At 44.9% G+C, this 24,958-nt stretch overlaps 3 protein-coding genes and 1 long non-coding RNA gene across 8 annotated transcripts in view; 2 read left to right on the top strand and 2 right to left on the bottom strand.

The window, feature by feature from the left end:
- Positions 1-10,571, bottom strand: part of LOC109511881 (serine/threonine-protein phosphatase 2B catalytic subunit alpha isoform) — a 51,961-nt gene extending 41,390 nt beyond the window's left edge. For 3 of the 5 annotated variants that reach the window (XM_019863230.1, XM_019863232.1, XM_019863231.1), the window contains exon 1: positions 10,209-10,571. In XM_019863230.1, the coding sequence (XP_019718789.1) occupies positions 10,209-10,269 (61 nt within the window). In that variant the 5' untranslated portion in view covers positions 10,270-10,571. Of the gene's footprint in view, positions 1-4,643; positions 4,697-10,208 lie in introns of all 5 variants that reach the window. The other 2 variants (XM_019863234.1, XM_019863233.1) reach the window with 2 other exon arrangements.
- LOC109511885 (uncharacterized) lies at positions 9,884-19,934 on the top strand. Its single transcript, XM_019863239.1, has 4 exons — positions 9,884-10,138; positions 11,261-11,330; positions 11,910-12,061; positions 19,613-19,934. The coding sequence occupies exons 1-4, from the start codon at positions 9,895-9,897 to the stop codon at positions 19,834-19,836; spliced, it is 690 nt and encodes a 229-aa protein (XP_019718798.1). The 5' UTR covers positions 9,884-9,894; the 3' UTR covers positions 19,837-19,934.
- A 39-nt stretch (positions 19,935-19,973) lies between these two features.
- On the top strand, positions 19,974-21,803 carry LOC109511888 (uncharacterized). The gene is made up of 3 exons (XR_002167412.1): positions 19,974-20,364; positions 21,455-21,596; positions 21,735-21,803. It is a non-coding gene; the product is annotated as an uncharacterized LOC109511888 (long non-coding RNA).
- Positions 21,504-24,958, bottom strand: part of LOC109511879 (transmembrane protein 151A) — a 7,799-nt gene continuing 4,344 nt past the window's right edge. Inside the window, exons 2-6 of the mRNA XM_019863228.1 lie at positions 23,957-24,298; positions 23,505-23,639; positions 23,151-23,290; positions 23,024-23,063; positions 21,504-22,682 (exon numbers count right to left, since the gene is read on the bottom strand). Coding sequence (XP_019718787.1) covers positions 21,525-22,682; positions 23,024-23,063; positions 23,151-23,290; positions 23,505-23,639; positions 23,957-24,298 — 1,815 coding nt within the window. The 3' untranslated portion in view covers positions 21,504-21,524. The remainder of the gene's footprint in view (positions 22,683-23,023; positions 23,064-23,150; positions 23,291-23,504; positions 23,640-23,956; positions 24,299-24,958) is intronic.

Genomic DNA, 24,958 nt, shown 5'->3' with positions numbered 1-24,958 from the left:
TTATGCAAGCGCTGTGGGCTAAAAGGGACCGGAGAGTAAATCATCCTCCTCTGCCGCCAGCCTGACCTCCATACTGCAGAGAGAGCACTTTCCAAATTCACTGGCAGCGTATTATGCAGAAGGCACCATCTGTGCAGGCTTTACGGGCAGCCGCGAGCTTAAAGGTAGTTAGCGCCACATTCGCGACCCGCTGTTCAGTCGGAGGAAGGCGACGTCACCGAGTGGGTCAGGGCCTCCTTTCCAAAATCCAGGTTGCGGCTGCCCAGGTCGTTGCGCTGATCCCTGCGGCGAGTCAGTAAGTTTACATTACGGCGATTCGGACTTTTTGGATCCAAACTTTGTCCGCCTCTGCAACTGTCGCGTCGGCTTGCGGGCTCACGTTCGACCTCACCTCCCTTGTGACTGACAAAAAAAGCAGACAATGTTGCTGAACTGCCATTTAAATATGGCTCTTGAAACCATATTTCTTGATGGTATAGGCTGAAAGAACATATGGTGGATACTCTGCCAGTTTGCTGTGTCACAACACATTTTATTTATTTTCCTTCAAAGCAAATACGGCCGAATAGAGACGGCCCTGTATGTATACTCCATCTGTTTGGGCGCAGAAGGAGGGCCGGCTCTAAAACAAAGAGAAATAAAAGACGCCTTCGTGCAGTTCCCGGATAATGTCACATTGTTCCTTTTCAAGAAGTATATAAGATGGAAATATATCATGAATGCATTTTTGAGGATGGCGGAGGCGAACTTGATTTTTCTTTGGTTGCCTGCAACCGGAGCACCGGCTTCAAATCACTTAGTTACATTCTCGGCGGGTGGACCGGCTGACTGGTACTTCACTTTGGCTGTGCCCAAAGCGCACCGCGTTCCTCCAGGGGGATCGGATTACATTCTGTATAGGAAGACAGGCTTGAAGCATCAAGCGTGTTTTGTCATTACGACATGGCTCTGACGGAGAGACGTTGCAAAGGGGCGAGTCAGCCGCCCGAGCTCAACATCGTTTCCACTTCACCGACTGCATGATAGCGTTTGTTCAGCAGCAGTACCCCAACTGAAACGGCAGAGACATTCGTCCGTGGGGAAAAATGATCACTTGAGTCAACTTTTTATTTCGGGTATTTGATATATCGTTTCAACCCTAATTCCCTGCTACCCCATTACCCAAATGCCTCGGGTTTGTGAACAAAATGCAAAAATAGCTAAATAAATACTGCCGTGACTTGGTTCAGTTTGATTCAATGTGAAACAGGCGTGGGTTCATGAACGTTCCGGAATGAGTTGAGTCGGTGAACCGAGGTTCCATTGCATCTCCACTAAGGGGTCTCATTGCTCGCCACAATACCCCTGAGAGCGGGTGTTCCCCCCACCTACAAGCTCGACTGGCTCTATTCTAACGTGGAGTGAGACGGCATCAGGGATCAAACGATTGCTGAGCGCGATGCAGGACTCCCCGGCGATGCTTAGACGGGCAAAGAAGAATAATCAATGGGAGCCGTGGGACATACTAACCTCCACGCAATCTGGCCAACGGAAGCTCGCTCTAAGATGGGCTGATGAGATGTGTGATTGCCTGGCAACGGTGGAGGCCAAGTCCGAAGGAGTGGGCTTCATTTCCAGAGGGTTTGAGACACTTTGCTTCGCCTCGGGCTCACGGCAAACCGCACTTTATCACATGTGGCTTCAGTGCAAAATTCATTTAACTGCAAAGCGGAGAAATTGGACATAGCAGGAGGGAATGAGCGGGTGGCGCTAATGAAATTTCACATCAAGGGCAGAGCAGCAGATAAGCACCAAGTCCTGCTCAACAACAACACACACACGCACAAGCACACACACGCACAAAGACCTCGGTCACGATTGGGCCTCACTTCAACCTCTCCAAGGTTTGCTTTGAGCGGGTAGGCCAGGTCCTCCTCCCCCCACGTGGGTAGAAAAGGCTGAATGGCCTGGTTCAAATGTTATCAGTCCTCGGCCTTTTTTTTTTTTTTTTTTTTTTGTCCGACAGCACACTCAAGTCATGAGCGCCATCAAAGCGATGCCTCGAATGGTTCTTTTGCCTTTATTTTAGCGTAAACCTAACCTGTAAGACGGAAATGTTTATGCATCATAAATCTGGTATTGTTTAGGCCTGCAGTTATGTAATATTTTGATCTTTGTATATCCTATTGAAAATTGTATTGAATAATCGAGTGTTTGGGGAAAAAATAAAAATGTAGATATTTTTTGCTTGGTTAAAGATACAGAAGGCAACAACCCCCCCTCCCCCACATTTCTGAATAAAAAAGGGCGAACTGGTTTTCATTATTAGATCATCAACACTTGAAACTTAAATCTAAACTGATTAACAGCACACTATGTTCCTCTTGATAAACATGAGTGAGAATTTTGGATGAATCTGTCGCCATCGTTTGAGTCAAAGTGACGTCAGAACCACAGTAGCGATTTTGCTTGCTGAAACAACACACTTGAGTAAGCCTGGCTTGTCCGACAGTGATCAGCGGTGTCGACAACTGCGTCAGCATTAAAACGTGCAGTCATGTTTACATCAATTAACTTAACTTGAGCGCTGCTAGCGGAGTGTCAGCGCTAAACGCTGGCAACAGGCGCCATACAATACAGTTTCGGCGTAATGAAGTCATCGTTCTGACGTCCTTAATTAGCAACTGAACATTATTTCAGGACGTTGTATTGTTGTCGGTAGCAAGAGTCTGTGATACCCCAAACACAACCTGGGAGGTGAGTCAATTCAGTCATGAAACCGCGACAGGCTGCTGGGAACAACTTCAAAATAAAAGCATGCTAATCATTAATGACTGTGGACTCGCGAGACATCGCAGGCCATGTTTTTTGTCACTCTTCTTTGGCTTTTTGTGGTTTCATTATAGCATTTATTTAAAAATAAATAAATAACCATTGTCACGGGTGACGTGCCGACTCGCCTTGCCCATTACGGTTTGGAGTGCTTTCTGTTGTTGTGATATCAAAATATACCCCCCCACAAAAAAAAAAAAAAAAAATATAATCGAAATCCCCGTCCGCCCCCTAAACGCAGTGTATCAAAACACGCTGTTAAAATTTAATTCCCCCTGCCCCCCCCCCAAAAAAAAAAAAAAAAAAATCTAAGCGATATCAGTCAGTAGCATCAAGAAGTGCAAATGCAGAAAAATAAATGAAATGCCAAGACCGTATCCCGGCAGGCTGCTCACTCCCAAGCACCACGTGGAACAAGAAGCTTCACTCGGAGCGGGGCAGCCTGTGATCAGCGAATGCCAACCAATGTAAATAAACCTTGAGGCCTGCGCTCACCTCCAGCTGTATTTGTATAGCTGGAGTTTCTCTTTTGTCCACACAATGAAGTTAGTGAGCTAATGACACCTGAAAGATGGGAAAACGTTTCCCTCGGGTTGTCATATCAAACAGCAGGTGAAGCAAGGAGTGGCGATAGAAAATTTACCCCCCCCCCCCCCCCCAAAAAAAAACCTGCAAGACTGATGAGCATTTCCCATCTGTAATTAGGGCTTTTCTCAATTGGCCACATTTTTGCTCATTTGCTTAATGGCTGTGAGATATAAAATATACAAAATCCTCTCTGTTCAAAACTGCAGCCTCATCTAAATGCCATTAAAGCCCTTGATGCCATTACCAGATTAAAAAAAAAAAAAAAAAAAAAGGGAGCAAAACTCCAAAGTGAACCTGCAGTGGAATGCGGTGCGACAACCCTCGAGGACAAATGGGAATAGCAGTACTTTGACAGCTGATATGCAACAATTAACAACCTGAATGCAAAGAAATTCAAACCTCTGCGCACTTTCACAGACAGAAATCCGATAAGAGCTTTGTCATTTGACATTTCCTGGACATGATTATGATGGCATAAGCGAGTGAAAGGGGGTCTCCAAATGAAAATCCTGTGTGTGTGTGTGTGTGGTGTGTTTGGTTGTGTGTGGGTGTGTGTGTGTGTGTGTGTGTGTGTGTGTGTGTGTGTGTGTGTGTGTGTGTGTGTGTGTTTCAAAATAGCATGGAGGGGCTTGCCCCTGTTCGCTCACCACAGAATTACACTCCAGGTATGTTTTCCCCACAGGAAGCCTCCTCATGATAATAAGGGCAAAGTCACAAGTGTGTGTGTGTGTGTGTGTGTGTGTGTGTGTGTGTGTGTGTGTGTGTGTGTGTGTGTGTGTGTGTGTTCTGGGGATACACAAACAGTCAGACAGCACTAAGGTGTGACATCTGGTTCATTAATACTTGAGATTGACTACCTCAAACGATGACACTTCTGTTTTTGGCGCCAGTTAAAAAAAAAAAAAAAAAAAAAAAGAGAGAGACACCAGAACTAGGAATGCTGACATACTGACCTAATTCCATGACAGGAAATGTTCCGCTTGCTGACTATGAATGGGTATAGAGAGACTTAAGTTCTATACTGTTCATTTGATGTTTTATGTTGAGAGGGAAGAAATTTCATCTGTGCTGTATGTTACACATACGTACAGCACATTTGACAATAAAGTTGTATTCAATTCAATTCAATTGAAGTCGCAGTATCAACTATCTGGCCCTCCTGATTTTTTTTCTTGAACACAACTCTGAAGAATAGCATGACCGTAACATGTTACATGAGACGTCTAAGTCAGTTCGCGGCGCACCACTTCTGACTGAAAATCCCATCGATTTGCCAACTGACGTTTATCCGGACAATCTGAAACAGACATAGGGAACAGATTTATGTATGGATCTCACAGGGTATTGGTTATGATAGTTAGCAGAAGAATGTGTTTGTGTCATGAATAAAAAAAAGTCAAACAATGATTTTGGAAATAAGACGAGATCGTCACGTGAAAAGCCACTGATGGCTGGTTAGTTGGCGTCGTCAGTCACCTCGGTGCTTGTTTGTCACTAAATGGACTATTATTTTAACAATCAAACGTCAATTCCTGAATACTGATTGAGCTGAGACATGATCCAAGCGTGTTATGCCACTGAACAAAGTGCACGTACACAGATCCATCCACACAAGCGCGTTATCCCAGTGCCTGCTCCGTAAGGGTGAGGAAACAGATTTACAACCACCACTCGAACCCGCTAGCTGGCAGCTGACTGGGTTAGCCTCTTCTCCCCCGCACTGCCAACTTGTCTAAAAGTAGACTTCTGCATAGTGTACACACACAGTCTCTATTAACGCACGGAATCCACGACCGAGGCATCTAGTAACACGCCAATATTGTTTCCCTTCCAAATGATTATTTTTTTTTTTTGTCAATCGCCAATGCTCCCCCTCCCCCACCCAAAAAAGCGAGGTAAATTGATGTCTCGCGGCCACGAGATGAAAGCCGCTGAATGCTTTGCATCTGCAGAGAAAACAATCGGCGATGTCAAAACGGGCACAAGAGCGGCCATTCAAACTTCATCTCGTCACTTCACAAGCTGCTCCTTCATCTTTTTAAGCACCACGCGTCCATTTGTTCACGTGAATTAGCAGGCGTCATCCACAGAGTCAGATTACAACCTCCGAGCAGAGCCGCCGTTATCCCCCTATATGGAGCTTAATCTGGCCAAATCCGTCGCTTTGCCGTGCCCTAAATCCACAACAGAGCCTAATTCTTAATCTAATGAGCGTCAAAGGTTCGAAGGATGCACCTTCACAACACCGTGACGGGACCAAGGATGGTGCTGCACCAGGGCGAGGAGGTGCTAAAGCCCCATGAAAAATTTGTGTAGCTCCAGTTAAAACCCCACCTCCCGGAATTTTATTTGATATTATTAAATATATTTTTACATTACTTTCTCAACCCCGTATGTATCGACCAAGCCTGAGTGGGAAATGTCCGACCGCATTTGAATGCACCTCATATCTCGTGCGCATCGCGAGACATCAAAGTTAAGCGGCGAGCCGCAAAGGATGGAGACTTGTGCCGTTATCTTACGATGGCGGTTTCTTAGTGTAAGGCGGAGTCAAACCTTGACGTCACCCCACCACAATGGGCCAACTTCAACGTAAAAGCTTCTAATGCCATTGCATTGGTTTTAATGTGTTGCTTGGTAAACTTTTATTTTGAAATCCGCAATTGCGTTGTTGACGTGTGACGTTATGAGTGTGCTTGCAGCTTCTTTGACATGTTTAAAACGACAGCACACACACACACCAAATAAACTGATAGGCGAGGCAGATTTTGTTTTTTGGGTGGGTCAACCGAATCCTGAGCATGATAGAGTGCAAAGGAGAACTTGAGAGCGTACTGTGAAGTCCCGGTACGCTAAAGGGTAAAAGTGAGAAGCGGTTGTACTCTGTACCAGCATACCAGCCCACTTAAGCGCTGCCAATGATGGTATGACAGGAAGTGTCAAATCCAAAGTCGGATTGATTTGAAAGGCAGCTTGCTTGTATCTAATAAAGCGTTTCCATGTCAGTAATAAACAAACTCATGGGAGATGATGTACAGTCATTGCAAATCAAGTTGCTTTCATCCTGATTTACGGTTCAACATGGGTATAAAATGTGAGGTGAAGATATGATTCCCTTGAGGAGACGGAATGGAATGGAAGATCAATCGCAATGGCGAATACGGCCCAAAGTAATCCAAGTCCACTTCCAACTCTGAATAAATTTTCAAAATATTTTTAATCAAAACGACAGAATACAAATATCCCGGACCCAAGTCAGGATAAAGTGGTTCGGAAAATGAATGAATGAATGAATGAATACAAATATCCACTCGGTGGTATACACACAAGTAGAAGCATCCGCTGATGATTAGGATCAAATACGTGGCTCTTGTTTACGTTCTGGACTAAAAATGACTCCAGCTGGCTGCCGATTTTCACATCCTGCCGTCAGCATGGCGAGCTCTCCAGCACGCACGCGCAAACGCGCACGCGTCAGGTGGCCTCCCGGCAAAAGTCAAATTGTCACATGTGATCGGTCTCTGCTTGTGGTGATGTGGTCCTCGGTGCGCCTGAGCAGAAAAACACCCATTACCGCCATTTGGAGCATGGCCACTGTCAAATGTGTGTTTAGCATCCAGCTTTAGTTGAAGAGCATTAGACTGAAAGACCCGCGTTGTGCTAAGCTAGTAACATCGTTTCCCCAAAGTCACTTTACATAATAGTTTGGGTTGTTTCATTACAGTTCGTTTTCATTTTGTGTTGGCATTTATTTCAATTTCAGTTCGTTTTAGAGCACGTTTGTTAGTTTTGATAAATTTCACAAAGTTTTAGGCGACTGTTTGATCTTATTCATTCTCTACAGATGAATACCAAAATAAAACCCCACAAGCTCATTTAAGATATCAACTATTTGAGTGCCGTTGAAGGGAAATATTGTCGGGAATCCTAACGAGCAACTCTGTCGTCAACTACAATTTTCATTTATTTATTTCTGGCAATGGGAAAGTTAAAAACTAATAAATAAACACACATAACAACTATAGCCAGCAGATGGCAACATTGGGTCTCACTTTACTGAGATCACATGTATCAACAGAATGCGGATAACGCAGAGATTTAGAAATTTGACCGTTACAAGCCACTTGTGGTTGATCAAAGTGTTTGTCATGTTAATTCAAATGCAAAGAGTATCATAAAAGACAGAAAAGATGATTTTTTTATTTAAACTTAGAAGTAGATGTCATGGCATGCACACACACTACTAAATATTACTACTACTACTATTACGACCAAATGGTGTGCAAATAGTTTGTAGTTTGCCAAACGTAAAATTGTTACACTGGTGATGATCTGTCATTATTGTGCCATTGAAAGCACATTTTCATTGTTGTTGTTCATATTTAACAGAAGAAAAGGACTGTACAGGTGTTTGAGGTGTCACCACAACAAAAATCATTTGCATCAAGACCTTGTTTGCTGCGTTTTTTTGGTCCAAACGAGGTGATTTGGGTAGAACCCAAGCCATGCTCGACTGCTGATTACCAAAACAATGGCATACGGTAGAAACAAACTTTTTTGGTGAAGAAAGACGAGAGCGTATTCTTTCATTTTGTAGTTTATGTGTTTCCATAGTCATAAAACATCATTTTCCATGAGCCTTGAAAGATCAGTCAGAATGTTCTCAAGTGGCTGGAACTCAATAGGTTCTCCTTATGAAAATAGCTGGATTAGAAAGAGTCAATTGTTCAATTTTTGTAATTGCAATACTTTTCATCAACTACAATGACCTCACTTAGGTTTTTTTTTTTTTTTTTACCTTCTTTCTGGTATTATTCAGAGCAAATTTTTCCCTTGCCTTGGGCTCGCCAATTGACTGCATTTTTTTTAAAGGCCACTCCAAGTGTCAAAAACAGACAAATATCCTCAGCACTCAGAGAAACACATTGAATGCACTACAAACCACAATGTCTTTATAGGACTGCGACACGGACAAAGAGACAATTTTCTCCGACACTGAAACAAGAATGTTGGATAACAAAGTCTCATCAGAAAGGCATCGCCAGTAAGCTCAAGTCATGCCGTTTCCTGCGCTCCACCTCACTGTGATGAAGAAATCTTGAGCAACTCAACAAACAGGAAGGGACACAAGCAAGAAATGAACAGATGATGCAAAAAGCTGCTTATCGCATTCTCGGTCACGAGGCTCCTGCGCAGTGCCAAATGGATTCAGAGTTGGACCGAAAGCTTGCGGCAGGGCCAGATAGGTGGCGGACAAAAAAGTGACTTCGCACCTTTAGCCTGGAGGAATTTTGGAAAGCTGCTTTGTACACACAAAGCAAAGCACCTGTGTTGTCACAATAAGCAAAACACACACTTCTCGCAATGGAATAAACAATTCCGAGTGCCCGAGTACCTCTGAATCGCAAAGTCGGTATTTATAGTGCATTTGAATAAAGAATGATAAAATATGAACGCAGAAAACAAACGCGTGACACAGGGAAAAGTCCCGTCAGAGCATCTTGAATATATTGCTTAATCTCTTCAAAAGCCATACTTGTCATATCCATTATTAATTTGCCTTCAAGTTGCTGGAGACTGTCGTGGGGAGTGATCTTTTGAAATATTGACAAGGAAATAAAAAAAAGCCAACTGAGCAAGACATTACGTGTATGTCCTTTAACGTTCGGCAACGGAAGTATTTGGGACATTTTTTTGCTTTTTATACTGAAGCATCCAATTTCATTGAAAGGGTTTGATAATTGTTTGTCTCGAATTAGTCGGAATTGAATTAAAGTGGTGCCTTGACATACTATTCAAAGTCTTTCTTTGCAGAGGATAAAGAACATGCCTGGAAGCACTGTTACATAATTTGTTTTGCTAAATTGCTCATTCAGGTTATAACACCACGCTCGAAAACCGATGCATTCACTAACCCATCTACATCGTTCTTAACATTACGCTAGCAGAGAATTTAACACACACCATTTCATTCTCTTTCCTGACTTTGACAATAAAGTCATATTCTTGAATGGCAACAAAAAGCGTGAAGCCACCTTTTTCGTTTTTAAAAAGAATTCTGCACCATCTCATCTGCTGCTTGTCAAGCGAGCGGCACCACTGTACACACACAAGCCCTTCTTTGTAGGGCAGATTGGAGCAAAGTGTGGCACGTCACACTCAGTTTGAGGCTAAAAAAACAAGGCAGAAATGGGGCGGGGATGGGGATTGGTGAGTCTGTGTGTTGGGGGGGGGGGGGGGGAGTCTTTGTAATCCTTGTCAGCGCGACAGGAAAACTCGCATGCAACTGGCTGCATTGCTTTTGTGTGCACCCAAACCGATTGCGATCTTTATGGGGTTCTTTTGCTAGATTGCAAAGGTGGAATGTCAAACGCAGGTAGGCATGAATAGTGTCGATATCCCCCACCTTTCCCCGCCCCCCAAAAAATATTAAGCAACGGTAGAGTGAGAAAAGAAGCCCTAAAAAAAAAACTATGGTCGGCTGTGCAATGCAAAATGAGCTTCCAACTCGCCCTTGCAATGATTGTGCACAATGTGTCATACTTGCAGGCTGCACTGGTGGCTGGTGAAAACGGTGAAAAGGTACAATGTGGCTCATACGGAGCCCAACTGGGTCGACCCAGTGGGAGTGAGCCTCACTTCCTCGTACGGAGCCGCTGTCACCGCTCGGCTAACACCCTTCTTCTTCCTCCACAGCTCCACGGCCAACCAACCATCTCGACCGCGAAGCCGTCTCGGGGTGTGTGTGTGTATATGTGGGGAAGGGGGGTGGGGGGTAGAAAATGTCAAAGAGCAAATGGAGTACTCACATTTCACCACCCTGTCCGTCGTCGATAACTTGGGCTCGTCATTCGGCTTGGTTTCGGACATTTCCAGTGTGAACGAATATTGAGCTCGAGCAGAAAGTAGGCGGAAAAACGCTTGGCCGCGTCGCTCTCGCCGGACAAGTCTCTTGGTGCCTCCAGCCGAGGAAGGAAAGACAAGGCCGGGAGAGGGGGGGGCGGGGGACTCAGTCGCTCCTGTCAGCGGCCAAAAATACAGCGACGAGGTTTACAGGTTTTCGGTTTCACTGCTCCGGCTGCGAGGTCTGATTTACTGTTACCCCGCGCACAGTTGCCTCAACGTAATGCAGAGAGAGACACAAGAGGCGGAGAGAGCGAGAGCGCACGCAAAAGTGCTGGTCTCTCGAGCCCGCCCACCCGGAAAACAAGACGATCCTATTGGTCCACAGCACGCAACGCCACACCCCTATATTTCATTTACAATAAGAAGACGATACTTGATTATCACAGAGGAGAAATTCTGCCTTGACAGCATATTGTTGAAACAAATTAAATAAAAATTAAAAATCTGTGATATAAAAACAACTTTTGACCAGGAAAAGATCCTTATAAATTGAGATTTTTTTTTTTGTAGCTAATGTGATGAAAGTTGAGTCAAAGTTGGTTCATTACTGAGTACACAGTAGTTTTTTGTTTGTTTGTTTGTTTTTTGTTTCTTTGGGCAGAAACATTTTTACGAAGCGTCAAAAGTGACATAAGGGGAAAGAAAGTCAACTATGTTTCAAATTAGGATGAGAACGTTTTACCTGCAAGCTTATTTAGTCGGTGACAAGGCTTCTAATGTTTAAAATGTCTCTCAGACTAACATAACGGTGACGACTTGCAAGTAAAGCAGGAATGTCCTTAATAAAACTAGGTCCTGTGCTGTCATTGCCTCGTTCCTCACCCTCGGTATGAAATCTAGCACCGTTCAGACTAGGCCTAGTCGAAACTACCGTAGCTAAGCTATGCTCTTCCACAACCATCCAACTCTCATACAGCGCAGACGGATGGTCACCCATTTCACTGCTCCGCAGAAGGTTACCGTCACCGACGGCAGTCGACGGCCGAGTCAAAAGTCCTTTGTGATTTAGCCAGCTGGAAGACCAGGTGACAAACACGCCATTTGCGATTATTTGATTTCAAACTTTTAATGTCAATGCAGAATGGTAAAATCTCTTTGTTGATTGGCCCACGAATTGGTTCAACCCCTTTTTAGATGCCGATTAATGCAAGAGACTGCTAGTTTGCCAGTTTGATGCGCACTTCTGAAATCACAAAAGTATTCAAATGATTCTGAATGTGTTATTAAAATTAATGTTTGTGAAGACACACGGTTGATATTTTGAAAATATTTATAATGGGCAAAACTTCACATCAATTGTGTGTTGAAAGGAACTTGATCAACTCCCTCCTGGCGATTCCCTTTCAGCGTGCAATTTGATTCAGTAAGTCGTCCAAAATGTAAGCGAGTTAGAGAAATTAGCCAATTGGCCGTCCCCAAACCTTGGCTTATAATTGATCTGCTGCAAGACTTGGAAAGACGGCCGGTAATTCAATCTGCGTTGTTTATGTGCAAGCCCTGGAAATGAAGAGACGGCAGATTCCAGCCACTTGATTTGATTAACTATCTTTTGCTGAAGGGACAAATGCTGGGCAATCCTTTAAAACCATTTTCCATTCATCCAGCCATCCATCCCGCTGCAATGACGTGCACTGCGTGGCTCCCAATTGCAATGCATTCTTGGCGCAACCATTAATTCCTGGCTCATTGTGCTCAAGATTGATGGCTTCATCAGCTTCTGCCATTGATCCTCAACTCTGCTTAAAAGGGTACAGCGGTAAGTTCCCATGCGGCCCATAAGTGCCTCCAAGCTCTCTTTAAAGTCTTTTTTTTTTCAAAACATTGCTAAACATTGCAGCTGCTCAATCAATGGGAATCATTCATGTGATGTGTTCACAAATTCAGACCTGACACAAAGCAGAAAGTGGAAGAAACCATTTTTGCATGTAAAATGAATTATCTTTATTCGCCGCATTGTTATGAAGACAACTGTTGTGACTCGTTTAGTTATAAATATTTGTATCTTTGCATATTCAGAAAAGATCTCCAGTATATAAAAGACATTTATTAGTAGCAAATGTCATTTTTAGTATATGCTGCCGGCCGCTTACAATGGACGGCGGACCACAAATGCTCCCGGGCCATAGTTTGGACACCTTTTGTTCAACTATATTAGCAATATGGACCGTTGCATGAAATAGATTCAGATTTCTTTCAATTTATCATCCAGAGCCCAGCATGCTGGTCCTGAATCGTGTCAGCATTTTACTATCCTCTGATTGCTTGGAGCAAAACCTCTTTTCGCTGACATTTTTCGATCATTTCGACGGTGAAGTAGTTCGGTCAGGCACGCCCCCACTGAGGGTCCAGGTACCAAACTCAAGGCCCGCCACTGAATCACATCATTGCTTAGACAAAACAGTACATACTGCACACATCTTAAGCCTTGATGACTGAAAATCAAGCTTCAAAGCTATTCTCAGCTGTTCCTGGTGTATAAAAGCCTGCCTCTTTATCCTCGTCTTCTCTCCAAACTTTCTCTGATGCATCGGCTCATTGAGAATTGCTCCTCCGGGGAAATTTGGACAGTGGTGCAGCTGTAGCAAACGTATTTATCTCCCCTAACAACAGCGCTAATTGAGAGTGAGAGTGCAGATGGAGCGTGGTTTGATCAGACGGAGAGTCAAAGAAGTGCATACAGAAAGACAGATGAGACGGGGTTTTTTTTTGGGACGGTGGCAGCTTCGGTTGAATGGCCCGGTTGGCAAGAGTCATCAGTGTGGGTGGGGTTTTTATCTCTGCAGTTTCATTAACTGATCCGCGAGGCTTCCCCCTTGTCCGGCCTCCAATTAATCAAGCCATGATGCATCAGTGATTTGGGGCGTCAGTGCAGCAGCACTGTCAATAAATCCGAGACGGATCGCTCCCCTGCTTCACGCGCCGGCTGAATCACTCACAGAACCTGCGTCACATCCACTAGTGACTCCCGGGTCCTGGCACCACGCTTCTTTGTTAATTAGCTGCGAACTGCTCCAGAGGGGGAAACTGAATTATTCATTTTAGAGCACAACTAGCATACAAATATAGCAAGAACAACAACGCTGCTTGGCGGTTGATCAACAGCACAGGTGTTAAACTCAAGGCCTGGGGGCGAGAGCCGGTGTACCCTATTATGTTTGTGTCCTACTAAAGCAAATGAAGTGTGTGTACTTCATGTGTCTTGGGAAATGGATTTGTTCTTTTCATTTTACCAGAAAATCTGAAACCGATTTCTGCAATGAAGTCAACTCAACTCTCTTCGCAGTCAGCAGCACTTTGGCAAATAGTCAACAATTGTTTACAAATTGCCACTCCAAGTTAAATTTGACTGTCAATAAATAAATAAATACATAAATACATAAATAAAAAGAGAATTATGCCTTGTGTATAGAAAACAACCACATAGCTTAGCTTTTCAGTCCACTAGCTTCATGCTAACACTAACACAGCAAATGAATCATCGCATGTACATGAACAATGTAAGAGTACTCAAATATTCATATGCAGCAGTCGTCATATATTCTTTATCCTATGCGAAGAATGACAAATATTAGTGTGACCCTGATGAGAGGTGTGACAAAAACCGTCAAATTACTTTTAATTCTAAAATGGTTGTGATGAAGTAGACTAGGAAAGAGTGCTATTTTTCCTCATAAAAATACACATTTTTCATTGTTTTTGGGAGGGCGCCTCAGGTCTGCGGACCAGACATTATTAGAAGTACCAAGAACTAAACGGAGGCTCAGAGGGGATCGAGCCTTTTCTGTTGCTGGTCCCTCTCTCTGGAATGACCTCCCACTGAACATTCGGCAAGCCTCCTCGCTGCCCATCTTCAAAACCCACCTCAAAACTCACTTGTATTCTTTGGCATTTGACTCAGCATGACTTAGATTTGTTCTTGGTTTTGCTGTTCGGTGCTTTCTACCGTCTTTATTACCGATTTGCTTTACTGTTTGTTGTATATGTTGAATTACTCCATGTACAGCACTTTGTATGCAGCGATGGCTGTTTGAAAGTGCTCTATAAATACAGTTGAGTTGAGTTGAGGGAAGACCGGAACAGATGAATGGCATTTCCATTCATTTCAGTGGGCAAAGATCATTTGAGATGTAAAAATGAAAGATGAAAAGCATTCAACCTTTGAGACTCACTGGTTATGTACAAAATGATGAGGTGAAACCGTAACTACGATGTTGGCCCGCGCTGAGTAATGAGTTTGACACCACATAATTTCTGTCCTCTGCTCCGTTGTGTTGATTACCAGTCCAAACACACGGTGTCCTTATTTAACATTTCACCGCCTGGCAACAAACATGGCCGAGTGCCACTTGGCATTTACATGGACTCTGCACTCCTATCAAGATGGTAGCGTGTGCTCTCAGTCGCGCAGAGGAGCTTGATAAATACAGATGGGCCCACATGACAAAAAAATGGCACTTGGGCATACAACATTACAAGGTGATTTGGGAGACACCGCACTCAACTGGTGCATCTCTTTTTGGTCTTTTGGACAATAGAAATGTGCATTTTTAAACACAATAAAAAAGTAAAACAAGTACAAGGACGCCCCTTATCTTCACGATGAAGATAATATAGTTTCCTAGTTGTAGGCCTGACGCGGAATGTTTGTTTTCCCACCACTACGCCAATGTTGTCGTACTCGTGAGGGACAGAGATGACTCGTACTTGGCCATTAAATTGGATAAGGTTGATATTGAATGACTGCTCAAACAGCATTGAGTGGTCTGACTCGAATAAGTCAGCTGTTCTACTAGGGCGCTGAATCGTCTTGCTAATGAGGCCGAAGCGTACAAGTACGTGGATATCAAAGGTAGGGAATAAATGCTCAAATGGCGTATAGCATAGCCCACAAAATGGTGAGTGCTTTAATATACAGTACAGCCGCTGAAAAGCAACTGTTGTCAACCGTTGCAGTTCCAATGGTCATTTCAGGACAAAACAGGTTCCGGGTGCCATGGCAACCCAGAAAAACACCGGCGCCGTGCCCTTCGACACCCCCCCGCCCCCAACCCCTCCTCAGGTCAGCTTCATAGCGGTGCCACTACGTCAAAAAGAGACTGACTGACACTCCAGGTCCTCAGTGAAACCACTCGGGAGTGCTTGTGCAGCAGATCGACCGATTGCGCCCGCCGTCCTTTTAATACCAAATCCAATTGTTGCGGCACCTGCAAAAAGCCATTCAGCAGTTGTGCTGCTCGTAAATAAACATAAGGCGGATAATAGCTCACTGCGCTCCACTGCTGCATCCACCCATCATCATAATATAAAGCTTTGTGTATATATACACAGCACACCTGTTGGCTCTGTTATGGACCTCTGCTGTTCACTAATGCATTCCGAGGAGCCAAGAAGTAATTCAGACGACTGGGAACAGTGTAATATTGTAATTCAGCCATGACTGGCTGTGTTGCTTGGAAACTGCACGCAGAGCATGATGGGATTTGTCCAGGATATCCTTACTGATAGAAGTGAGAGGCGTCTCATTACTTTCTGCAAAGAAATGCACTATTTCCCCCCAAAATATCATGTGTGTTTATATATATATATATATATATATATATATAAACATATATATACATATATCGAGAGAGAGAGAGAGAGAGAGAGAGAGATCTACTTTGTACCTGGAATACAAAAGCCTGTCATTGCAAATGTGCGCCTTAAGCGTGGTTATTATTGGACCACTCGTGTGTAAATCAAAGCCATGAGCATGCAAGGCTGAGATGCGGCTCCGATCACTCCCTAAATGATATGTTTGGTCTGAAAGGGGAAGATGTCTAATTTCCGCAATTACCCTGATCATACACCCGTCTGTCACTCAGTGGACTGTTAGCAAATGGGCCTTGGTCTTATTGGGAGTGATTACCGTTGTTGTATAGTGTGGCTGGAATAGGTGGCGTGCACAGTAGGCGAGTGCAGGAATGATGGGAAATGGCTCAAGCAGGGAGTGGGATTGTTTTCTCCCCAACCCTGCCATCATTTGTTCATTTTCCCATCAAGGAAACATTTCCGAGGCACCCAACAAAGACGTCATATTGCTGCAAATGATGTGGACAGAATTACAAGACTGTCCACCATGTCCGTTTGGTGTCACCGGCCCTTTAAAATTCCCCCCTGATGTTTTCAGTGATACAACCACCATTATGTTTTCAAGGGAAACACTGGGTCGTTGCAGAATAAATGTTGTCAAGCTTGCCATGTGCACCCTCGCACCGACAAATATCATTTGAGACAAAAACTTGCAGTCAGCCTGTTAGGTGACGGCGAAGTGAAGATCCACCATGTGCTCATTCAATGCTAAAATTAGCCAAAAATGTCCACCCTGTTGTTATCCAACCTGTCAGCATGCTCACACATTTTGCTGTTTGATCATGTATATTCTATTTTCATCATCACATTGAACTTTTTTTATATGTGTCTCTGAAATTGCTGTTCACCGTGTCGTTATGAGGTATACTGCCTCTTTACAAAGGTTTCTCATGCTTTAGGTGGCAATATGACCGGCTCATTGCCTTTCCTTGGTGAAGGCTGAAAGAGTGTATAGTTGCAGAATAAATATTTGCACTTGAAGGTGTGTTGTCGGATGTTGTCAAAGTTAACAAGTTCGCACTCTCATAGAGATACTCTGTCAGTTGATGGAAGACAATCAATCTCTGAGATCCACCATGTACTCGTGAAACTCTAACATTAGCCAAAAATCATTGTGTGTCATTATGCACCCTGTGAGCGATTTCACTTTGCTGGTTGCATGTTAATTTTGAACTTGAATTTTATGCATTCCGAACAGGATGACATCTATTTAATACAATGATGTCGCTGATCGTGTCGTGGTACACTTGCCTGAATGTGCAGGCAGCGTGGGATCGGTTCCCACTCAGCGACTGTGAGGATGTGGGTGTGAACAGTTGTTCGTCTCTCTATGTGCCCTGCGACTGGCTGCCGATCAGTTCAGGGGGTAGTCCTCCTTTCGCCCAAAGTCAGCTGGAATAGGCTCCACCTCCCCGTGACCCTGCTCAGGATAAGCGGTGTTGAAAATGGATGGATAATACAATGATAACGTTGACATTATGGTGATATTGACTCGTGTACACATACCTTTGTCCACAAGGCATATGACAGAGTTTGTCAGCGTGAATATATATCACACAGGCTTGCGTTTTCTCCAAACCAGGAACCACATTCAAGACTTGTCAGTATAAAACAAACACAAGGAGGTCTGGGGGATGGGGTTGCAAAAGGAGCCCGCAGCCTGGAACCGTTCAATTTCAAAGCCATGAATATTTCACAGAGATTAAACTTCCAAAAGTGACTGGCGTTATTAAAGCTTATAAATAATTGAAAAAGGAGTAATTGCCCTACTTTCTGCTTGCAAATGCAAACAACCTGCTAAACAGTGTCTGGCCCTCTGAGCTGTCACTACTTCAGGTGCATTCACCAGTTCTATTTGCGCCTTTTAGTGCTGTAACTTGGGAGTCCAGTGGCACTCGTAAAGTGGGAAAAAAAATAAACACGCACCAAGGAACTACTGCTTTGCCTCCCATCTGCAACCAATCTGAGCCCGGCTAGTGCCAAGCCAGTCGGAATAAGTCATTACACATGTTTTCCACCGTCCTTGTCCCCAAAACGTGCAGGAGACGAGTCTATCGAGCTTCAAATAGCATCCCGGGATCATGTGGAGTGACACTCATGGCTCCATTGGCTCCATGGCCCTTCAATCAATGCAGACTTAATCCATGATAATCACATCGAAGTTTCAGAAAAGCGCAACTGTACCAAGTCTCACCTGCAGCAGTTGACAGTGTGTGTGTGTGTGTGTGTGTGTGTATATACACATCATACCACCGTTCAACAGTTTTGCTCAGCCCAACCAATCAGAGGACGGGAAAACAGTGACGTCATGTATAGCGCTAGGTAAATAAGCGCAGTTTAAACAATGAACGTGAAATGATATATAGTATCAACACCAAAGAACTTTTTATGAAGCAGACTTTATTTGCATCCTGTATGTTTGTTGGCATGATCCGCAACAACGTCATTGTAAGCGTCGGACGATCACGTGTTTACACGAGCACCCAATTAGCGCATATTGCTGCAGTTGATTTGATTCCATTCAGTCACCTCCCTGCTAGTTTTGTCTTAACAATGTGCGAATCTTGCACTGGTCACATGGTCGCAGACTCGTTCAAGATTATTAAAAAAATACACCGTTGATGGCATTGATTTCATCGACACCAGCTGAGTCACATCGTTGCTTTTGCCGTCAGGCCCGCTGCAATTGCTCTTCCGTGTCAGTGACGTCACAGTGCTTTTTGTTTGTGTTGTGGATCAGCTGCCCAGGACAAACGACGTGCTTCTCATCAGCGTGTGCAAAACTGGTCACTAGTTGATGTCTGTGGGCACTACTGTATTACTATCCCTGAAGTGCTAGTCGATTTATTTTTAAATATCAGTACCGTAGTTGTACTAGTAGCGTGCAGTTGCCTCATTAGTAACATGTAGTTGTCCTACTAGTATGTCAAAGACAAAAACATGGACTTTAATACGGTCAACAATCGAAAGCCATTTGAGCATTACAACTCACTTCACATGTAACACTTTGAACTTTTCTTTAAAAAAGATTCTTCAAGCTGTTTGTCGTTTCCTGTCAAAATAAATGGCCTTCTGAGAGTCCGTTAGCTTAATGCTAACCAAGACTGCACAAACGGTATAAACGGGGAAAAATTAGCATCGGGCCAAATAGTATTGCCGTTTATTGAGGAGTCGTGACCATTTCCATGTATATCAATATTTGTATTATACTGCCTCCAGCTGGCCATTTCACACACCAGAAGAAGCAGCACAACTTCCATTGAAAACAAAAATGTGACAAAACGGTGTATTTACACTCTATTTCAATATGGCATATTGTTTGGTGTTCAGGAGGCTGGACTAAATTACAGTAATGGCAAATTAATAGCATTTCAAAACAGTAGTGCCACTTGTAAGACAAAGTGCATAGTCGTGTTTGTATTTTAAGATGGATACCAAGTATAATAACGAAATAAAATGCTCAAATAGCTTTCCACAGCGTCAAATTTTGAGGTGTTTTGTACCCTGTCTGAGTCACAGTGGCCTCACTTCCCCTTGAAAGTGCTTTTTAAAAAAGATCTTTGCTGCCCTCTAGCGACCACAGCTCCCTTTTCACGAGTTCCGTAAATTTCATGAAGTTATTTGTGATTTAACCTCAAACACTCTTTATGTCACATTTATGTTGCTTTGTGTTCCCAAGTGCACATCCACTTTCCGGGACATTTGGTTGTCAAAAACGGAAACCGAGTTGAAGCAGTAGCAGACATGAAGGCAACAGAGGAGAACATTTCCGTGCTTCGGAGAGTGTGCGCGACCGCGTGGAACACCTATGAAGGCATTCTGTCGACCAAGACGATGTCGGTAAATAGAAAAGTAGTGCACTCGCTGACTCAGTCCATGTTTTGGAGCCATGGCTCGCACTGAAATGTCAAAGCATGGTTGCGTTTAAGTGGCCAAGTGGTTACAGCAGATGCACACTATTGATTATAGATAGAATATTGTATCGTATAAGTGCTTCCCATCAGTACAATCAAATCATAAGAAAAATAGTTAGGGTTTTCCTTTTGGGATGGTGCACAGCTGTAAAAAAAAAAAAAAAAAGAAAAAATACTCGCTTTTACTGATGTCAGATTTCATCTCATCGTGGCTGATTTGAGTCCTTTGTGCAGCTCCATCTTCATTTATGTTGCTTATTAGTCAATGTCTCGTGTGTGTGCTTTACATACATGTGGAGCGGAGGATGGGGGGTGCTCGGATTGCTCATCTAAATAGCGTCGCAGGTGATGTGCACGCACTTGTTGAGCCTTCGGGCTTTTCTCCAAATTGAGGAAGTAGTAGAATCTTTTGGGGCTTTTTCTTTCTTTTTCAGATGCTTTTGTGTTCCATCAGTCCATAAAGGTATGCCTGGATGAGTTTGGTGTGGAAGAACTGGACTCCGGGTGGCATGACCATGTAAGTCAATATCGTGGATGAACGTTGTGGGTCCCATCCTACTCCTGCTCTTGCATAGATTGATCTAAAAGTAAGCTCTGCTCTTCTCTTTTCAGCTGTGTTTGGAATCACTCCCAGCACTTGCATTTTTTTTGGGGGGGCGGGGGGCGGGGGTGAACCTATCCTCCGTTATTTGCTGAAAAACTGATTTTGTGCTCAGGCGAAACCATGCCTAATAGAAAACTATTGCTTCGGTGCGAGACTCTTAAAACTGCTCGGTTAAAAGTAACCCAAAGTGGATGAAATAGCAACCAAAAAAGTTTGGCCAAAAATAAACCCAGCTGGATCAAAAAGGGAACAAGCAACCTTTGTGAGTTGTACATTTGACTCCAAAAAGTCGGGTAAAATGAATAACCCACAAAACAACCCCCCGCCCCCCAAAAATAATCATCGTTTTATACAGAAACCACAAAATTGGGTGGTGGTGGACTAAACAAGCTCTCAAAATTGGGTTGTTTTGTCCTAAACAACTCACAAAATTGGGTGCTCTTGAAGTAACCCAGAGTTGAGTTGGTCCCTTCCTTGTTTTGACCCAATTTGAGTTATTTTTGACCCAACAGTTTATGGAGTGCAGCGCTGGGTCCAAAAGGGAATGAGCCAAGACTGGGTTATTTATACCCAGCACATTGGGTTGAGGAACTTCAGAACACACCACCCAAAGGGGTGACCAGTTTCAGCCCTTTAGCCCACGCAAATTCAATCACCAACCCAATCTATTGGGTCAAAATAATGAACCCAATCTTGGGTGAGAGTAACCCAGTCTGCTCAAAATCTAGTGGAAAACAACCCAGCATTTTTAAATATGCATGTTGGAGAGTTAGGCCATAGCATTGTCTAATAGAAAAAAGTGCTTTTCTGCAAAATCTAGTGGAAAACAACCCAGCATTTTTAAATGTGCATGTTGAAGAGTTCGGCCATAGCATTGTCTAACAGAAAAAAAGTGCTTTTCTATCATCTTGTGGCATCTATAGGCAATGATAAAATGCGGGCGAGGGGTCAATGAATCGCAAATTCCATTCACAGCAGATGATTACCGGTTGTTGTAGTACAGATGATTAGGAAGTCGGGAATAGCGAGTGATTCCAAACACAACCTGCATCATTCCAAAGTGTCGTGCGGGCTCAGAGGTGGTCCCCGGCATGGCAGCTCTCGTCGCCGTGGATAATAAGCACGGGGAAGAAGAAGGCATCCTGGTAAGAAGGTGGACGATCCCTCTCAGGCACGCCTCCGTCTTCCTCAGCCTCTTCGTCCCTCTCTCTCCCGCCATCCTCCCCCCTCCTCTCCTCCACCTCCACTTCCTGCTCGTCTTCCTCGTCGCCTTCTGCCTCCAGCACGCCTCGGGTCTCCTCATCGTCCTGCCTGGATCCCAAGCCCAGGAAGCCGCCCGCGCCCCCGCCCCCGACTCCACTTGCTACTCCTTCCTCTCGACTCCCTGCCAGGCCGCCGCCCATGCTGCGCGAATGCAGCAGGCTGTTCCGCCTCCCTCCTCCGAGCCTTCCCAAGGAGAATCCGCTTCGACTGAGAACCAACCGGCCCCCGATCCTGCCCCCGCCATGCCCGGCCGCCCTCAAGCCCGCCACGGTGGCGTTGAGCAGGGCCGTAGTTCCCATGGGCGCTCTCAGTCGGGAGGGCAGACTGGAGCTGGATGTGGTCCGTCGACATCGAGGGCAGCTCTGGAGGAGGTATGTTGAGTTGAACGCCACCGGCAGGGCCAAGGGAGGCCGGTTCCCCTCCAGGTTGGGGGCAGTGCCCGGGGGTCCCGACACGGGCGTGAAAGCGGCGGCGTTCGTCGCCCCGCTCGTGTCCAAGTCCATCAGGATGGCCTCGGAGTAGCTGGGAACCATCTGTTGGTTACAACGGATGTGCCACTCCAGTTCTGTCATGTCCACCGTGTTGACCCGGGAGATGGCCCTGTAGCTGGACCCGTTCAAACCGATCCCCACCCCTCCGTTCTCTGTCTCCCCTTCGCCTCTCCCGCCCCCTCCCGGTCCGCCGGCGCCACAACCGCCCCCTCCGCCGAGATCCTCGTCCTCCCCGAACAGCTTCTCCACGTGGTAATGCACGTAGGCCGTGCGGTACTCGGACATTACGCGCAGCGGCCACGAAAGCAGGAAAGCCGAGGCCAGCCAGAACACCCTGTACCTGGAGAACCACGGCTGGTGGGCGGGGTCAGGGAATGCCAAGATGTGTTCGCGGAAATCCACATTCTTGAGGTGCATCCCCTCCCTGGCCTCCATGTAGTCATCCAGGCCCTCATTCTCGCCGAAGAATCGTGCTCGCTTCGGGCAAGAAGAAGAACTGAGTTAAGAAATTGTGACGTGACTGATATGCTTTAAAATTTTCTCAAGGCTTTAAGTTCAAAGAAAAAAAAATCAAGTCGAGTCAATACATTTTAAACGGGTTGAGTAAAAACATGGTCGGTTAAACCAATGCAAAGGCGAGTTGATCTCTAATAGGTTTTAGCCATCCCAGTTCCAAAACCTAAAATTTCTGATTTAAGTCTGACTCAGGTCATATCATGTGACTCGCATCAAGTCACATCCATCAAGTCAGTCTCGTGACTCAACTTAAGTCACGTGACTCAAGCGCCCCCCAACCTCTGCTTTTGTCTGTCACTTACCTGGGTGAGATAGGCCGCCTCAGCACGTGCGCTGGAAAAGCTGAGAATGGGGAAAAACTGGTCATCTTTCACAAGAAACTGCAACGAACGAAAAGAAAGTCTACAAATCCCACACGGTGGCCCTCACCTGAAGCACTTTGTGAAGCGGAGGCGAACCGCCGAGTGCAACTGCAGGTCCAGCAGCTCCTTGGACACATCTTTGACGCCATAGCGGGCATAGTCAAACTCTGAGCTGGAGGCGTGAGTGTTGACCCGCTCGTGGTAGACCTGGAAAAGCCAAAACTGTAACTGGAATTGAAAAACAAACGTTTTGAACTCTTGATGGCAAAGTTAAATACAACTGGACGGTACTTATTGTACTGTTCTGGATTTAAAAAAATATACATATACAGTATATGAAACCACCGGAACATGATGCCCAGTTTGAACATTGAATTCAGCTATTCTTTTGCTTACCACTAGATGGAGCCGTTTCACTCACCTGTGTGGTAGTGTACGCATCTCCGTTGCGGTATCTTGTCACCTGCCTGGTCCGCCTGACGTAATGGTAGCTGATGGCCTTCCACCAAATGCAGGGCGTGGCCTGCTGGAGGCGCTGCACACGCTCGTACACATCCTGCACGTGAACAAACAAAGTCACTTGGTCTGATTTGCTTTTCAAGGACTCCTGTGGTTTTCAAACTTTTCACACCGAATACCGCATCAAAATGATAAAATACTTCCCAAATTAGCATGAGCTGAAACCAGATCAAGAAGTCAACAATAACTGTTGATTTCTTGATCTGGTTTCAGTCATAACGGCCCTTCAAGGGAAACGGTAAGTAAAATGTAGCCCGCGACAAGAATGAGTTTGAAACCCCTGGCTTATCTCATGCCGCCCATCATAGCAACGGCGACGTCGTTGAGCGACAAACAGATGCGCCTTGCACAAACCTGGAATTCGGCGTGAGCCAACACGGCCGTCTTGGAGAAGCAGTGCCAACACTCCACCAGGTAGACCACGTAGAGCATTGCCAGGAAGGCCAGCGGGATGTAGAGGTAGCCGCTGGAGCACGGACTCTCCAGGCGCTGCACGTCATTGTAGTAGGCCGCCGAGGTGGAGTTGCTGTCGGCGGCGGCCACGCGCACCGGCGACGAGCTGAGCACCGGCACGCGGCACAGGGCGCACCAGATGAGTGTGGCGAAGCAGCCGTACATCAGGAGGGTCAGAAGGAGGCACTTCCAGTGGGACTCCCGGCAGAGGGACGACGCCAAGGACTGCTGGATCGGACGTTGCTGAGGAGGCGGAGAGATGCAATTGCCCAATCAGATTACAGATTTCTATGTGTTGCCATGTGGACCTCACCTGACCGGGTCAAGTTTACCATCAAACTAAACATCAAACTAAAGAATCATACATGCTGTATTTAAAACAAACAACGTCTGCTTTGCAAAATGCTCACACACAATGCAAAAGGACATAGATTAGCTCATGAACAGCTTTGGCATCGAGGTTTCTAGAATCCTTTAGGTAATGGCTTTTTGAACCCAAACGGTGGAGCAACACGTGTAGACAGGCAACATAATATCCGTAATATGAAAAATTACAAATATCTTCGTGAATCACTTACAGGAGTAGGAGAAGAAGAAGTGCTACTTTTTCATTTGTCTGCACGAGTTTATTATACTGCCTCGCGGTCATTACTCATTTTTATAAAGTACAGTATAAGATTTTTTCCTTCTGAAAAAACAAGCACATTTTTTTGGGGGCGCGGGGGTGGAAAGGATCAATGAACTCCACATTGTTCTGTTCTCTGCTTGGTCCTCACGATTAGGACCTTCTTGCTTGGTAAAGAGTGTCACATTTCGTAGTGTGTAAGCTTGTGGTTGCGACCGAAACAGATGCATTACCACGCTGAATGTATCACAGCATTAGTGCTGCAAATTACACACACA

The sequence above is a fragment of the Hippocampus comes genome, unplaced genomic scaffold (genome assembly GCF_001891065.2).
Source record: "Hippocampus comes isolate QL1 unplaced genomic scaffold, H_comes_QL1_v1.1 scaffold18, whole genome shotgun sequence".
Classification (NCBI taxonomy): domain Eukaryota; kingdom Metazoa; phylum Chordata; class Actinopteri; order Syngnathiformes; family Syngnathidae; genus Hippocampus; species Hippocampus comes.
This window is presented reverse-complemented; position numbering and strand designations above follow the sequence as displayed.

Bases quoted from the DNA above. Each gene is read 5' to 3' on its own strand.
- LOC109511885 (XM_019863239.1), top strand. From the start codon at position 9,895: ATGAGCTTCCAACTCGCCCTTGCAATGATTGTGCACAATGTGTCATAC. The intron at 10,139-11,260 runs GTGTGTGTGTGT...GCTCCGCAGAAG, and splicing joins GACCGCGAAGCCGTCTCGGG to GTTACCGTCACCGACGGCAG. The intron at 12,062-19,612 runs GTAAGTTCCCAT...TGTGTTCCCAAG, and splicing joins CTGCTTAAAAGGGTACAGCG to TGCACATCCACTTTCCGGGA.